At 34.7% G+C, this 17,079-nt stretch overlaps 1 protein-coding gene and 1 non-coding gene across 14 annotated transcripts; one reads left to right on the forward strand and one right to left on the reverse strand.

The window, feature by feature from the left end:
- Positions 1-771: 771 nt before the first annotated feature.
- On the reverse strand, positions 772-878 carry LOC136228223 (small nucleolar RNA R71). The gene has a single exon (XR_010688553.1). It is a non-coding gene; the product is annotated as a small nucleolar RNA R71 (small nucleolar RNA).
- Positions 879-9,631: 8,753 nt separating this feature from the next.
- Positions 9,632-14,113, forward strand: LOC136227454 (uncharacterized). 13 transcript variants are annotated; one of them, XR_010688073.1, is made up of 7 exons: positions 9,632-10,003; positions 10,266-10,320; positions 11,454-11,567; positions 11,748-12,217; positions 12,321-12,367; positions 12,791-13,042; positions 13,203-14,113. XR_010688073.1 is itself a non-coding variant. In XM_066016128.1 (6 exons), the coding sequence occupies exons 4-6, from the start codon at positions 12,181-12,183 to the stop codon at positions 13,395-13,397; spliced, it is 279 nt and encodes a 92-aa protein (XP_065872200.1). In that variant the 5' UTR covers positions 9,632-10,003; positions 10,266-10,316; positions 11,382-11,564; positions 11,748-12,180; the 3' UTR covers positions 13,398-14,113. The 13 variants fall into 13 exon arrangements, 9 of the variants coding, with proteins under 9 accessions (XP_065872200.1, XP_065872196.1, XP_065872197.1 ...); XR_010688075.1 differs by having other exon boundaries at positions 12,794-13,042; XR_010688072.1 differs by having other exon boundaries at positions 12,321-13,042.
- The last annotated feature ends 2,966 nt before the right edge of the window (positions 14,114-17,079 follow it).

Here is a 17,079-nt window from a genome sequence, read left to right on the forward strand (position 1 = left end):
TGTGGGATCGATATTTTTATTACTACAAGCGAAACCGTGCACTTGCGGAAATCGCTCAACAAGTTTTTGGCGCCGTTGCCGGGGATACGCCAAAATTTTTGACAAAATTTTTATTTTTCGTATTTTATTTTCGAATCTAGGTTTACACATTATTTTTATACAACTTTTACATTTTATTTATTTTCAGTTTATATAACATATTTGTTTTCAATTTTATTTTGAAGGTAGTTTGGTTCGTGCAACAATTTCAAGTTCATGCGCAGTTCGCGAAGTTCGGGCACGCCACTAGACCCTCTTGATCCAGAAATTGAAAGAACACTTAAGAAAAACAAGAAAGACAACAAAAACAAAGACAAAATACCCTTAAAAACCAAAGTAGTCCAGCCAGAAAATATGGCCGATCCACCGACACTTATGGATTATGTTAGGCCAGGAATGGCCGGTGTAACTAATAGTGTAGTTAGACCCCGTATAAACGCAAATCAATTTGAAATTAAGCCTGCTTTGCTTAATATGTTGCAAAACAACGTAACGTTTTATGGACTACCTAACGAAAACCCTAATGCCCATTTGACAAATTTCTTAGAAATTTGTGATACTTTTAAAATTACTGATGTAACAGCCGAAGCAATCAAACTTCGCCTCTTTCCTTTCACTTTGAAGGATAAGGCAAAAATTTGGTTAACTTCTATGTCTGCTGCAACATTTGAAACTTGGGACCAATTAGCCCAAGCGTTTTTATCAAAATATTTTCCTTTAGCAAAAACCGCAAGAGTCATCAAAGAATTGACATCTTTTACCCAAAATGATAATGAAACTCTTTATGAAGCTTGGGAACGTTTTAAAGAACTTCAACGTTTATGCCCACACCACCAATTGCCAGATGCACTTTTAATGCAGACATTCTATAATGGATTAAATCCTACGACTAGAGGTTCATTAGATGCTATGTCTAGAGGGTTATTTATGAAGAAGACGTCCGTCCAAGCAAGAGAACTTTTGGAGGAAATGGCAATCAACAGTAGTATGTGGCCCGTAGAGCGTGGACATATACCAATGGCGAAACCATCATCCTCAGGTACATCATCGGTTAAAGGTATAATGAATCTTGATCCAGTTGCGATGTTACAAGCCCAATTTTCTGCCTTATCGCACAAAGTTGATAGGTTTATGGCACCGTGCGATCCTAATGGCAATCCGATCCAGACAGACATTGATTACGAAGGTATGAATGAGATAGAACAGGTAAATTTTGTCCAAGGACAAAACCAAACTACTAATCCTTATTCTAATACTTATAATCCTGGATGGAGAAATCATCCTAACTTTAACTGGAAAGATAGTAATAATAATAATAATGCAAATGCTAATCAATATCGTGTAAATAATTATCAAAATCAAACAAGAGATACGATTAGCACTTTATCTTCAAAAATCGACAAATTTATAGATGCTATGAATGGAAAGGTAAGTAATCAAGACGATGGTTTTAAACGGATCGAAAGTAAATTCGATCAGCTTATCAAAAACCAATCATCTAGCATCCATAATTTGGAGGTTCAAATTGGACAACTTGCTAAATCAATTCCATCCCGCAAAGAGGGAAGTCTTCCCAGCCAAACGGAAGAAAATCCGAAAGAGCATGTTAAGGCTATCACTCTTCGCTCAGGGAAAAACTACTTAGGTCCGGAAATGCTCGGAAAAGATACACCAATTGACTCTAGTACGAAACATTTTGTACCAAAGCCACCTTTTCCACACAAGGTCCGAAATAAGGACCATGATAAACAACTTTTATCATTTTTAGATAAACTTAAAAATTTGCATATAAATTTAACATTCATGGATGCAATTACGCAAATTCCTAACTATGAAAAATTCTTGAAAGATTTAATTTCAAAAAAGATTAGTTGGGAAGGAATTTCATCCATTTCACTTACTAAAGATTGTAGTTCGATAGTATCAAGCAAATTATCTACTAAACTCAAAGATCCCGGATGCTTTACCATTCCATGTAAATTGGGAAATATGGAATTCCCAAGTTGTCTTTGTGATTTAAGAGCTAGTATAAACTTGATGCCATTGTCTATTTTTGAAAAATTAGGTTTAGAAGAAGACATCAAACGTACCAATATGGTTTTGCAATTAGCGGATCAATCCACTAAAAGACCATATGGTATAATTGAGGACGTTTTAGTAAAAGTTGACAAGTTTATTTTTCCTACTGATTTTGTTATCTTAGATTTTGCTTATGATGCTAATTGTCCTCTAATCTTTGGTAGACCGTTCATGAACACGAGACATGCTCTAGTTGATGTGTCGGAAGGAAAAGTAGTTTTAAGAATAGGTGACGATAAGATCGAGTTCGATATGAATCAAGCAATGAAATATCCTATGGAGGATTTTGCCTGTATGAAACTTGATTTAGTTGAAGAATGTGTTAATGACATTGTTCAAAGAGAAGAAATAATAGAACCTATAATGGGTGAAGAATTAGAAGATAAGGACCCAGAGCCTTTGATTCGAGAAGATGGACCAGTTCCGCCTTCAGTAGTAGTTCCACCTAAATTGGAACTTAAAGAATTACCAAACCATCTGAGATACACTTTCCTAGGCGGAAGTGATACTCTACCTATAATCATCTCTAACAAATTAACAGAAAATCAAGAAGAAAAATTGAAAGAAGTTGTTAGAAATAGAATAGGAAGTATGGGATGGCAGATTTCAGATTTAAAAGGAATTAATCCTAGTATTGTAATGCATAGGATTCACTTAGAAGAAGATAAGCCACCTAAAGCGGATAGACAAAGACGTTTAAATCCGAATATGAAAGAAGTAGTCAAAAATGAGATTACTAAACTTTTAGACAATGGAATCATTTATCCTATTTCGGATAGTGAATGGGTTAGTCCAATCCATTGTGTACCCAAAAAGGGAGGCATAACTGTAGTAAGGAATGATGAAGGTGAATTAATACCTACGCGAACCACCACTGGTTGGAGGGTTTGTATAGATTATAGGAACCTAAATAAGGCAACTAGGAAAGATCATTTTCCTTTACCTTTCATTGATCAAATGATCGAAAGGATAGCCGGTCATGCATTTTATTGTTTTCTTGATGGTTATTCCGGATTCTTTCAAATATATATTTACCCGGATGACCAAGATAAAACAACCTTCACATGTCCTTATGGAACATTTGCATATAGGAGAATGCCTTTTGGTCTATGTAATGCACCAGCAACTTTTCAACGTTGTATGACTGCAATTTTTAATGATTTCATTGAAGATATTATGGAAGTATTTATGGATGATTTTTCAGTTTATGGAGATTCTTTTGATGCATGTTTAAAAAACTTAGATAAAGTTCTTTCTAGATGCGAAGAAACGAATTTAGTATTAAATTGTGAAAAATGTCATTTCATGGTTGACGAAGGAATTGTTTTAGGTCATAAAATATCTGAAAAAGGATTAGAAGTGATAGAGCAAAAACTTCAGTAATAGAAAAATTACCCCCACCAACAACTGTCAAGGGAGTAAGATCATTTCTAGGACATGCAGGTTTTTACAGACGATTTATAAAAAACTTTTCTGTGATTTCCAAACCACTTACTAATTTGCTTATGAAGGATTCAACCTTCGATTTTAATGAAGATTGCATTAAAGCTTTCGAAACATTGAAAACAGCCTTAGTCAGTGCACCCATAATTGCTAAACCCGATTGGGATTTGCCTTTTGAAATCATGTGTGATGCAAGTGACCTAGCTGTAGGATGTGTTTTAGGTCAAAGAAAGGATAAAAGATTACATGTTATATATTATGCAAGTCACACATTGTCCGGTGCACAGTTAAATTACACAACAACAGAAAAAGAGATGTTAGCCGTAGTATTTGCATGTGATAAGTTTAGGTCATACTTGTTAGGATCTAAAGTTATTATTTATACAGATCACGCAGCTTTACGTTATCTATTTGCTAAGAAAGATGCAAAACCGCGTCTGATTAGATGGGTTTTGTTGTTACAAGAATTTGATATAGAAATTAAAGACAAAAAGGGAGTAGAAAACCTTGTCGCCGATCATCTATCAAGACTAGAAGATGAAAACGGTCCTATAGGTGAAATTATCGGTATACAAGATGATTTCCCCGATGAACATCTCTATCAAGTAGAAAGTGTCATGTCACCATGGTATGCAGATATTGCTAATTATCTTGCAACCGATATTGTTCCGGAAGGATTATCTTTCCAACAAAGGAGGAAATTTTTCTTCGACATTAAACAGTATTTTTGGGAAGATCCCTTTTTTATTCAAATCATGTGGTGATGGGATAATTATGAGATGCGTTGGAGAAAATGAATATGAATCTATAATATCGGAATGTCATTCCAGCTCATACGGAGGACATAATGGAGTTAATAAAACGGTAGCTAGAATATTTGAATGTGGTTTCTTTTGGCCTACGATGTTTAAAGACGTTGGTTCATTTATCACTCGTTGTGATAAATGCCAAAGAACAGGAAATTTAGGAAGGAAAGATGAGATGCCCCTCACAAACATATTGGAAGTTGAAATCTTCGACATGTGGGGAATAGATTTCATGGGACCTTTTCCGCCTTCCAATAGTAAAACTTACATATTAGTAGCCGTTGATTATGTTTCGAAGTGGGTTGAAGCAATTGCAACCCCTACGAATGATTCTAAAGTAGTTGTTAATTTTCTTGACGATATATTTTGTAGATTTGGTTGTCCTAGAGTCGTTGTTAGTGATGGCGGTACCCATTTCATGAATCGAAATTTTGATATACTTATGAAAAGGTATGGAGTACGCCACCGCGTGTCAACGCCATACCATCCTCAGTCAAATGGTCAGGCGGAGATCTCAAATAGAGAACTCAAATGGATTCTAGAGAAAACTGTTTCATCATCAAGAAAAGATTGGTCACAAAAACTCAATAATGCGCTATGGGCATACCGTACTGCATTTAAATCACCAATAGGAATGACTCCATACCGTTTGGTGTATGGAAAGGCATGTCATTTGCCAGTCGAATTAGAACATAAAGCCTATTGGGCTATTAGAAAACTTAATTTTGATTTACAACAAGCAGGAAAGAAACGTTTGCTCAATTTAAATGAGTTAGATGAGTTACGTCATCTATCGTATGAAAATGCGAGGATTTATAAAGAAAGAGTGAAAAAATGGCACGATGCCAAGATCAAAGTCAAACACTTTAATGTTGGAGATAAGGTGCTGTTATTTAATTCACGGCTTCGTATATTTCCAGGAAAACTTAAGTCCAGATGGACAGGACCGTATTTAGTCGTCAAAACATTCGACTATGGTTCTTTAGAACTTGAGGAAACTAACGGCAATCGTTTCAAAGTTAATGGTAATCGATGTAAAATTTATTACGAAAATATTTCTGAAATAGGAACTGATTTCGTAACAAGATTACCTGACATATAAATCATTTCGTTTTTCTACACATAGTTTATTTTTTTTTTTTTTATTTTGTTTTAAATTATATCACTTTATGTTAGAATTTTAGATACATAAAAAATATATTCAAGTCGTGATTTTAATTAAATTTTAGGGATTTAATGTGAGTTAGAAGAAATTTAGTGATTCTCAGTTGAGATTTTGGAATTCTCAGTTGATAATTCACATATTTAGAATTCTTAAAAAGATAAGGAATTTTCTGAACTTATAGAGAATTTAAAATTCTCAGTTGAGAATTTGGGTATTTCTAGTTAGCTAGGGAAGTTCTGAACTTACAGAGGATTTGGGATTCTCAGTTGAGAATTCTGATTTCAATTGATTTTCAAATAGACAGGAAAATTCTGAACTTACCGAGGATAGGGATTCTCGGTAGAGGATCAGAAAATAGAGGTTTTGGCGCCTGATTTCCGCAAGGAAATCAGTGTGTCGCGACCGCGGCTCAGAATCCTCGGTCGCGACACGGTGAATTTCTGCAGAAATCAGACCTGTGTTCTTCATCTTCCAGCAGACACAACTTTTCAGAAACGAAAAATTGAGTTTCTTCATTTTTAAGAGGTCTGATTTCATGCCTTTTCACTTCAAAACAACACCTCTTTTCATTCTAGGATTTTATAAATAGGTTCTAGAGGTTTAGTTTTCTGTTACATTCTTTTCATCTCTGTCAGAACAATTCTCTGATATTCTTACAATTCATCAAACCAGAAACTAAGTTCAGAACCTTTTGCTTCCTTACTCATTCCAAACACCATGACTTCTAACAACACACCATCTAAGAAAGTTGTTGCTTCACGCAATAAACATACTGACATATCAGAGCGCTATGGATGTAACTTTCCTATCTTCAATCATGATGAGGGAAGGCGCTTCTTGAGGCATCGATATACATTCTTTGTAGGAATGTTATACATGGATGACTTTCTTAACGATCAACTAGGAATTAGAGACGATATGAGTCGCTATATGGAACGTTTAGGATGGACCAAATTCGTTGATATGAAGTTTCCTATAATTGGAGACTGGATATTCGAATTCTTCTGTACGGTTTGTTTTGTTAACAAGCGTCGGGTGCGTCTTAGCTTTCGTCGGGATGGCAAAACCTTTACTTTTGGATATCCTGAATTGCATGCTTGGTTTGGTTTTCCCTTAAAGGATACTATCAAACGTCATCCTGGAAGAGACATGACATCCACTGATATTTGGAGAATGCTCACCAGATTCTGGCATTTCAATCCTAAACTTGCCTATAATCAGTCTTTTCACTCCAACTCTATGCTGTATTTGCATAAATTTCTGAGTCACAGTCTGTTCGGTCGCACATTCAGTAGTGTGGTCAAAGACACTGATCTTTATGTTCTTGGAGATATATTTCAAGGCAACATGGTTGATTCTTCAAAGATTCTGATGGAGGGTCTTGTTGCCGCGTCTAGATCCAAAGCTAAGAAGGTTGGATTCGAGAATATCATATGTGGAATAATTCTAGGGACCAAGGGAAGTATTTCTGTTCCTTGGAGTGATGATGAATCTTTTCCGACGCTAGACTATGAATTTTTAGAATATGAAGGTCTAGTGAAACGAGTATTTCGATCAGGCCCACATTTTCTTTCTGCACCAGAACGTCAAGCTTTCGTGCATATGAAAATAGACCGCTATAGGGCTAAGGAAATCCCGATTGAAAGGGACGAATTTATAGCATAGCTTTGTTTGTTTTGTTTGTATATATGTTGTACATATTTCCAATAAATAAATATTTCTCTTTTGCATTATATCCTGATTTTGATTATATGGTTAAACTATCATTATTTTCATTATTCTACACTAATGAATCTATTAAATGAAACTTTAGTAAATTCATGACTAGTTAAATGTTAATAACTAAGTTTTAATTCCTTCAATAAAGATTCATTTAACTTACATTATTGAACAAACATAAATGCTTCAATTAATTTTAGTTCAAAACCTTTAATATTCTTAACTTACATACATTAATTAAAGCATTTACGTTTATTTTTCCATTAATAAGGATAAACCTTTGGTTTTCCTTATCATTTAATGTTTTACACTTATGTTTTTAAGTACAGATTACATTTTCAAGGAGTTCATGATAAAATTTATCAAGGAAATACACAAAATGGAGTTAATCTGCAGAATTTGGGGGACCAGGGGCTGATCCGCGGCCGAGAATGGTAGATTCTCGGTAACTTCAGCAAGCAGCACACAGAAATTCGGAGAAAAATTCTCTGAAAAACGCGTGCCACGGCCGCGGATGTGCGTCCTCGATCGCGACACGCGTGGTTAAGGCACTCATCAGTCCGGATTTTTGCCTATTTTCAGCCTATTCCTATTCCTAATCTAACTATTACTCTTCCTATTCAACCCTATATATCCCTATTACTTACACAAACCTCACATCACCTCCAATTTTAACCAATCCCTTACTCTAACCTCTTCCTAATACCTTACTTTTACTCTTCCCAATTTATTCATTACCCTTTTCAATCACCTACACCTTTCAAATTCAAGACTCAATACAACTTCTACTTCATCTTCAACCTCAAGCTTTTCTCTTTTCATCTTTTATTTTTCTAACCCTAACCACCATAACCATGCCTAGAGCAAAGCGTGTTGGACACAAGCCAGCTGTCACCGAGGCTAATCGCCTTCGTGTTGGTTGCGGGGCTTATTTCGATATTCATTCCGAGGAAGAAGTTGGACGTTTCAAGCATTTTTCAAACGCCACTCGTAAGTTCGTGGACATGCAGTTTCTTGACTTTGATTCGGTAAGGAAGTTGAACTTTGCTACTCAAATTGATACTTTTATTGAAACTTTGGGGTGGGCAACTTTTGCTTCTATGCGTTTTCCCCAAATTACAGATTATGTGGTTGAGTTTTTGGTTACTTTGAAGATGAACAAAAAGAAAACAGAAATTTCTTTTAGGAATAATGGTACTACCTATACCATAGATTATGAGGCTATGGGGAATATGTTTGGTTTCCCTACTAGTGATTTTTATGATAAGCCTAAGGATTTCGACAATAACTCTTTTTGGCAAACTCTTTCGGATCAAACTTCTTTCGACTCTAAAAACACTTCAAGAAAATTGATTAAGGACAATTGTGTGTTCTTCTTTCACAAATATTTGAGTTTTTCACTATTTGGTCGTGTTGAGAGTTCGAAGATTCAAGTCCGGGATTTGTTTGTTTGGGATTGTTTATTCAAAGGTTTAAAGGTTGATAGCATTGGAATGATATTTGACAATTTGTATCGTGCTTCGAGGGCTCATACCAATCAAGTCCCTCTCGGTAATTTAATCACCGCTATTGTTTTGGGAGCACGGGATGAATTGGCAACTTATGACATGTCCACCTACCATGGGTATGTTCCGGTTTTGGACATTACGGCTCTTGAGCGGGCTCATTTATTGGTTTCTGCGGTTCCTCCCGTTTTTATTTCTTATGCTTCCTGTATTGCACATCTTCGTGGCACTATGGGTGGAGGTACTTCTAGTTCCCAAAATGTAGGTACCGAAGAAGGAGGTGCGGAGGACGGAGCGGACGATGCACCACAAGCCCAAGCAACTCGCGATGATGATCCGGTGGATTTAAGGCGTATTTTGAACCAAATCAATGCAAATAATAGACAAATGAATTTAAGAATTGATGATTTGGTGGAGAACAACATGGTGATGAATGACCACCTCAATACTTTGAGGCGTGAGCATAGATCGACTCGGCATCGGATGCTTTCATTTTTCCGTCGCCGAAATGTGGAAACTTCACCAACACCTCCGAATTCCCCGCCGAATGTTTAGGTTTTATCTTTCATTTTCTTATTATATCACTACAAGAAAACAAGGTATTTGTGAGAAAAAAATAACGAGAATAATAAAACATTCTCGTTAAATACATAATCTTTATAATTTTAGTGAGAATAACCTATATATTTTAATATAAATAACAAAATAATTTATTTATTAAATTTTATTTTATTTTATTCTCATTAATATCTCTATTTTACTAATTTACTAAATCCCACTTTTTGTTATTCTCATTATATTATTTCAGTGTAATTTTAATAAGAATCTTTATTCTTACTGAGCTTTCTAAATAATTTTTTCCCAAATTATTTCACTTTACCGCCACCCATTCCCCCCTAATTTTTCAGCTTCCCTCCATACTTTTAGGGTTCGCTCCATTCCTTTCAGCAAAACCTTAGACAAATTTAGTATTCTCAAATTCATTCCTTATTTTCGATTTCGCACATAGCGTCAAACCTCAATGCAGTTGAAATTCACGGCTTAGAACCTCTTACTGAATCACTACGCGCAAGTCTGCGACCTTGTATGTGTCATTTGCGACTCTCCAACCACCCGCAATTAGTCTGCAACCTAGTCTCTGATGGTACCAAACCATTTTCCATCCACGCGCGACTTGCTTCAGTTCAATGGCTACTCTAATCAACGTTTTCCTGCGTCCATACCTAATTGTTTCAATTCTCTCCAATGTAAGTTTTGCTTTGCCTTCTAGATTATTCCTCTGTACCTATGGCATATCCCTTTCGGGTATATTCTGCAAATGCTTAGTTCTATTAAGGGGTTTAATTGATTAGGGCATTTTAGATTTAAAGATTGGAAACAAGAGTGAGGTAGAAACTCTCTTCTCTCTTCTCTGCTTGTAACGGGATGGAGAACTGAAAGTACAATTTTTTACTTAGTTGTTCATTATCTCATTTGTAATATTGCTGATGTTTATAGTTTGTAATGCAGTTTGTGTTTGTTTCAACTGGGCTTGGACCTCCTTAAACATGTTAAGCACTTGTGAGTGAGTCAACTTTGTCTTTGTTTTTTGGTTTCTATTTTTGCTCATTCAATTCATTAAGTCACAGTGCTTTAACAAGGATGAATTAATAAAGCTCTTACATGTAAATGTGAAGCCATTTCGACAAGAACCAGCCATTTTGGGTTATTTCACTTAAGCATGAAGGACATTTGCCAATTGATTCCTGTTTTGCCATTTCTTTTTGTATATCAATATATTTGATTGAAGATTTGAACTTCGTTTTTATGAGGGTTTGATAGACTCTAGCTTGGTTGAATTAGCCCAAGGCTGTGGTTGGAAAATCACTGAAGTCTCTTGGTATTGCAGCCTGTGTAAAAACAACTGATATATCAATGGAAGTAGTGGGTTCTTATTGCAAATCTGTTGAAACCTTTTCACTAGATTCAGAAATTATCGAAACTAGTGTTGTTCTTTTGATTGCCCAAGGATGCCCTTCTCTTAATGTTTTAAAGTTACAAAGTATTAATGATACATATGAGGCTTTGATGGCTATAGGAACTCGTTGTTTGTCATTGGAATTGTTGGCTCTATATAGTTTCCCGCAACTTACTGATAGGTTAGATATTCTGGCTGAGCTGAGCTATTGAAATATATGTCATGGGCTCTGAATTTCTCCTTACATTAATCTGCTTTTCACAAAGGCTAAAATATGGATGAACTTTAGTTTCTTTATTTTCCTATCTCCTTGAGGATGTGCTATATCAAGGCAAGAATCTTTTGAGAGGAAGTTAGATATTCTGACTGAGCTGAGCTATTGAAATATATGTCATGGGCTCTGAATTTCTCCTTACATTAATCTGCTTTTCACAAAGGCTAAAATATGGATGAACTTTAGTTTCCTTGTTTTCCTATCTCCTTGAGGATGTGCTATATCAAGGCAAGAATCTTTTGAGAGGAAGTGTGCTCGTTTTACATTACTGTTATCGTCTAATTTCGATTTTTCTTTATTTTGTATAAAATTTGAACTGTATTATATCATCTTGGGGCTTTCAAATAACTCTGGCAATTCATGATGATTAAAGTTTCTTCATTGTACTCTTCAGCTGTTTGTGTGCCATGGGGATGGGTGTAAGAAGTTGAAAAATCTTACTCTTAAGTGATTGCTACTTCCTTAGTGACAGGGGTTTAGAAGCAATTGCCACTAGTTGCAGACAACTGACCCATCTTGAAGTTAATGGTTGCCACAAGATCAGAACTCTTGGACTTGAGGAGATTGGACAATTTTGGTTGTAATTTCTCTGTCTCTGTTTTTTTTTTGCTTTGTTTGTTTGGAAGCCTTCTCCTTTTCACCCTTTCAATATCGAAAATTGTTCTATTGATTTATGTCTAGTTACCATCTTTAGACTGTTTGTTTGGCAGCCTTCTCCTGTTCGTGTGTTGTCATGACTGAAACTTTTGACTGTTTGTAGGCACCTTACTGAGTTGGCTTTATTATACTGCCAAAGAATTAGAAATCATGATCTTCTAAAACTGGGAAAGGGCTGTAAGTTCTTGTAGTCTCTTCAATTGGTAGATTGTTCGAGTGTTGGTGATGATACTATTTGCAGCATAGCTAAAGGTTGTAGGAATCTGAAGAAACTTCATGTTCGTCATAGTTATGAGGTTAACTCTCTACAAAGGTAACCAAACTCCCACCACAATATCCGTCATTCTTTTTCATGAAAGGAGCTTGAGAGACAATAATCAAAACCACTCCTCCATCAAATGTCTACTGGATCTTCATTGACAAATATCACTCCAGCAAACAGTAGTAAGCTCAGAAATTCATCATCAAGGGGTCATGTTAGCAAAAGATCTAGCAGCAAAAATAATCAGAGGTCTTAATTGATCCTAATGGGCTGAATGAGGATGGAACTGTTTCACTTAGCAGGATTTCTAGGTAGTCCTTCCATTGGAGTATCTTCACTTTCAAAGTAGAAATTAAGCTAAATGTATGGTTTTCTCTACATATTAATTAACGAAATTTGACATGTTTGCTGCAGGTATAATTTATAGAGACTTGAAGCTAGAAAATATTTCAACATCTAAGGTATATTCTATTGATTACTTATGAATGGATAAAATTGCACAATCCGCTACTTCAGAAACTTCTTTATTTTTTTGGGTTGAAATGTGCCTGTTCTAATTAAGCATGGGATTTTGAGTTTTGCTAACAAGGTATGGGTTTAATATTTCTTGCACAATGCATCTGTAAGTGTTATTGAAAAAGGTTGCTCTTTGGTGCTCCGTTTTAACCCAAAGTTTGATTTTTTAAGTACAAAGCTTTTTTATTTGTGTGTTGTGTAATTTTGATACTCAAACATGGAGTTCGTCTGAAGAATTTGGTCCTCATATGTATTCTGTAGAATGGGTTTAGTGAACTTGAAAGCAGAGAAATATGAAGCTCTGCGTCTGTGCAAAGAACATATGTGATTCATAAAGCAAACAATTGATTAAAGGTACAATCTTGCAGCAGCTAATGTCTCTTATGTCAACTCTCCAAAAAACATTGGTATTGCTGTACGGAGATTCGCAGAGGCAGAAATTTTGATAGAATATTCTATATCAACAACCTCAACTATTGAGCTTGAAAAGAGCCCATCACACTCCTCATTCCCCTCTCCTTCTCCCTGTCATCTTGCAGAGAGAGAAGAGGGAAACGGTGAAGCAAGCTTAAGGAATATATGGAGAAAAGGCAGCTGATGCCAAATGAAATTGTAGTTTGGTAGGGATGTGGCTTTTTTCCTTTTCTAGTTTTTGAATGAAAAATATTCTTTGATTTTCCTCACAAAGAATCTTTTACTTTTCTGACATATCCTTCATGTTAATTAGATTCATAGATTGTCAACGTGAAATTTGACCTTTCTTATGTGCACCTTCTGCAGGTACCTGAAGATATTCTGGTTAAGGGAGTGGTTGGATGTAGGCAGGTGAAGATATTCTTTTTTACTAACTCTGTGTTTGCAGAATTTGGATTAGCAGATCAAAATAAAAAGTTGGGTGATATTGCTGCTTCTCACTTGCTTAACTTATGGAGTGGTAAGGCTAGCAGTGGAGGCGCCTCTTGGGAACTCTCCTAACGGGGTAATTTATATGAGATTTCTATAACCTTATTAATTTTCTGAAATTCATATGGTTTCTTTCGTACCCATTGATCTGATGGATTTCATGGTTTTTTTTGTTTCGTTTATTACAAATTGATGACAATTAATGCTTTCATGTGGTTAGCAATCAGTCTCAGGAGTGTTAGAAATTTGTTGTTATAAAGATGGAACTGTGCCCTTTATGTTATGATTGGGAATGGCACAACAGTGTGAAATTTAATGAAACGATATATACTAGAGGTTGAAACAGAGGTTGAAGAAACAGAGGTTGAAACAGAGGTTGAAGAAAGCTGGAAGATTTTTCTCCCTCTTGGCCCTATGGTCTTTTAATTAGAACATGGAAGATTTTTGCCTCAGACACATTTTTCATTTTTTTTTGGTACTCCTAATTAGGTATATTAATTATAGGGCTTGCATTGTGTAGTTTGTTGTTTGTCCTACAGAGGTTAGAATGCTTGGCTATGCCATGTTTGTTGGAGTCAGGCATCCGGCTAGAGCTTTTATATAGGATGTTGATGCTGATTGTTTACCAATATGCAAATCCAAGCTATTCTATTGCTCATGTAATGCATTTTGTTTCTCCATTTTGTGGCTTTTTTGTCTTTGTGAATTGAAATGAAACTTTGTTTTATAATTTATTGTTGAATTGTATTCTTATAATTAATAAGCATAATATTATTATATACCGTAAATATTTTTGTTATCATGATAAAATCTTTAATGAGGGGTTTTTGAATCATTATAAAAGATTTAATGAGAAGATTTTTAATTATTATATAAAAAATTAATGAGATTATTTCTAATTATTATAAACAATTTAACGAGAAGAGTTTTTATTATTATAAAAAATTCTGATGAGGACAATTAATCTCATTATATATTGTGATAATGAGAAGGTATTTTATTCTCATAATTACTTTTAGTAAGGGACCCCTGTAATGATGGAGCCATGAGAGTAATAATTCTCATTAAAAACCCTTTCATGAGAATATTTGGACTTTTAATAATAATTTTTCTTCTCATTAAAAGCCTCTTTTTTTGTAGTGTATTGTTTTAATTTCAGTTTCGTCCATTTTTATTTATTATGTTTCGTACAATTCCAATTTAATTTTATGTTGAATGTTTTTCTTTGCTAATCTTTCTTTTATTTTCGTATGTTTTATTTTTAATGTTTTATCTCAATTTTACACCAATGAGGACATGGTCCAATTTCAGTGTGGGAGGAGATATACATATATCATTTTATACAAACGAATGAATGCAACAAAACAAATTTTTTTTTTTATGCAACACTTGTTTTCACAAATACAAATGCAACGTATATTGCAACACTTCTATAAACTTAACATTTTTATACATTTATAAATTAATCATAAGTTAAAATTTTTTTATGATTATTTTTAGGTTATCATTATCGATAGAAAGAATATATTTCTATACGGGTAATATTTTTCAAAAAAAAAATTTTCAAATCTTCGACACGATTTTAAGTAAGAATTGTTTCGAGTGAATGTATTTAAGTAATAAATTCTTTAATTTTAATCTCTATTTTATATCATGAAATTCATGATACAATAGATCTTATTTTAAATTTTCAATTAGGTTTATAGACATTAAATTGAACTAACAATTTGTTAGCTCGGTTTTGATTTTATCTTACATTAACACCAATTGAAGTTTTTAAGGAAATTATAGCCATAATACATGTTGAATTTTAAGTCAATATAGGATGAATGTGCTAACTTTCTTTTTCCCAAGTTACAATTTATAATTCATAATCAAAGAAAAAAAATCATATTCTTAACTTTTGGCCACGATTGAGACCAACCTTATCACAGTCGAGGTATGAAAGGGAAGAAATAAATAAATAAAAGCGTGCTTTTGGCCACGATTGCGACCACCCTTATCACAATCGAGGTATGGAAGGAACGTTTAAATAAGAAAAATTAAGCGTGTTTAAAGTTTAAAGTAACGATTGCGTCCACCCATGGCATGGTCGATACCTCTTAAGCGAACACAAATAAAATGCATATAAAGTTACGGTCGAGACCACCCTTATCACGGGCGTAACTAAGCAAATAAATTAACTTAATAAATCATATATAATAATTCAAGTTTGGGAAAGGAAATTTGGTGCTTTGAAATGCCTTGAGATGAAAGACTCAATAACATGCGTGCTTACATCGTCCCGAATACTTCAATTTAAACATTGAAATACAAGACGAATGATATATCGTATTTATACTAAGTTAGTTTGATATTTTGCGTATAAATTTGCCATGCGAAGTTAGTACTTTCGGCTTAACTAATTTAAAAGGTAAACACAAAGATATATGTTTTATTTTCATAAAGAGATTAGTTAAGGAATAAATTCAGTGAAATTTTGCTCGGGACTAGCAAAAGATTAAGTGTGGAGATTTGTTAAGCTCAAAATATACCTAAAATATCATTAATATTTACATCATTTTTATTACAAATTTGTGTTATTTATATCTGTTTAGATTACTTTTACTCTCGAATATCTTTCTTTCTTGCAAGGTACCTAAATATTTGGTAAAATCCAAATAGGAACGAAAAATGATCAAAAACAGAAGAAAAACCCTACAAAATGAGTCAAAGACGACGTAAATCAAAAGCGCCAAGTCAATGACACGAACGAGAGCAAAGAAGTGAAAAAACGCACCGTGCCGCGACCGCGAATCCACCACCCACGGCCGCGACACGCGTCCTTCAGCTACTTCCTCCCTTCGTCCAAAGCTTAACTTGATGTTCCCCCATTCACGGCCGAGGATCCCCATTCTCGGTAAGTGCAGAATTCTGCCAAAGGTGCAATGAACACATGTTGAAAATTAAGAAACGCGTTCGTTCGGGTGGATAGAAACGACTCTTCACAAAGAACACAATTCTTAACAACAGACACGACTCTTTACCAACGAATACGTCTTTTCACAAAAGGACATATCACTTCAATCACAACCCTTCAACATCTATAAATAAAGAGTTGATGTTGAGAAAAATGCGATGTAATGTTATGTAATATAGATATAGAATCAGAGCGTAGAACTAATGTATAAGTTCTAAGTAAAAACAATTCGAGAGTTAGAAATTAGATTCTGTACAAAACAAGATGAGGTACACATATTGTTTATAGTTTAATTACAAACACAGTAGCGTTTAGACATTGTTCCAGTTTTAGTTTGCATTTTGGTAGAGGCCGACCGAATCCCTATTACGAAGTTACAGCGAGAAGATTGAGTAGAGTGTTCGCCCCTGAGCCTGACAACCTCTAAGGAAACCCAAGAAAAGGACTGATCAGCCGTTCACTTGTACGCACTCGAAGAACTCGATGCTCCATGTTCTCTGTAAACTTGTATCAATTTATATTTCATCTAATAAAGTCCGTTCTATTCGATAAATCGTTATGCAGCACTTATGGTAACCAACCCACTAAAGTGATTGCTGGTGTTTTCATTAAAACGTAGTTAATTCAAAATCATTACAAGGAAACTTTGTTGAACACTTAGACAAATTATTATCTCGGTAGAGTTTTAATTTGGTTAAGGGCATTATGTCGGCTAAAGGGTTTTGCCACGTTCAAAGCCAATTAATTAGAGGTTCCGTCATTTATTTCATCATCATAATTAATACAAAGTTTAAG

The sequence above is a fragment of the Euphorbia lathyris genome, chromosome 4 (assembly GCF_963576675.1).
Source record: "Euphorbia lathyris chromosome 4, ddEupLath1.1, whole genome shotgun sequence".
Lineage (NCBI taxonomy): Eukaryota > Viridiplantae > Streptophyta > Magnoliopsida > Malpighiales > Euphorbiaceae > Euphorbia > Euphorbia lathyris.

Bases quoted from the DNA above. Each gene is read 5' to 3' on its own strand.
- LOC136227454 (XM_066016126.1), top strand. From the start codon at position 12,181: ATGAGGATGGAACTGTTTCACTTAGCAGGATTTCTAG. The intron at 12,218-12,320 runs GTAGTCCTTCCA...TGTTTGCTGCAG, and splicing joins TCACTTAGCAGGATTTCTAG to GTATAATTTATAGAGACTTG. The intron at 12,368-13,202 runs GTATATTCTATT...CACCTTCTGCAG, and splicing joins AAAATATTTCAACATCTAAG to GTACCTGAAGATATTCTGGT.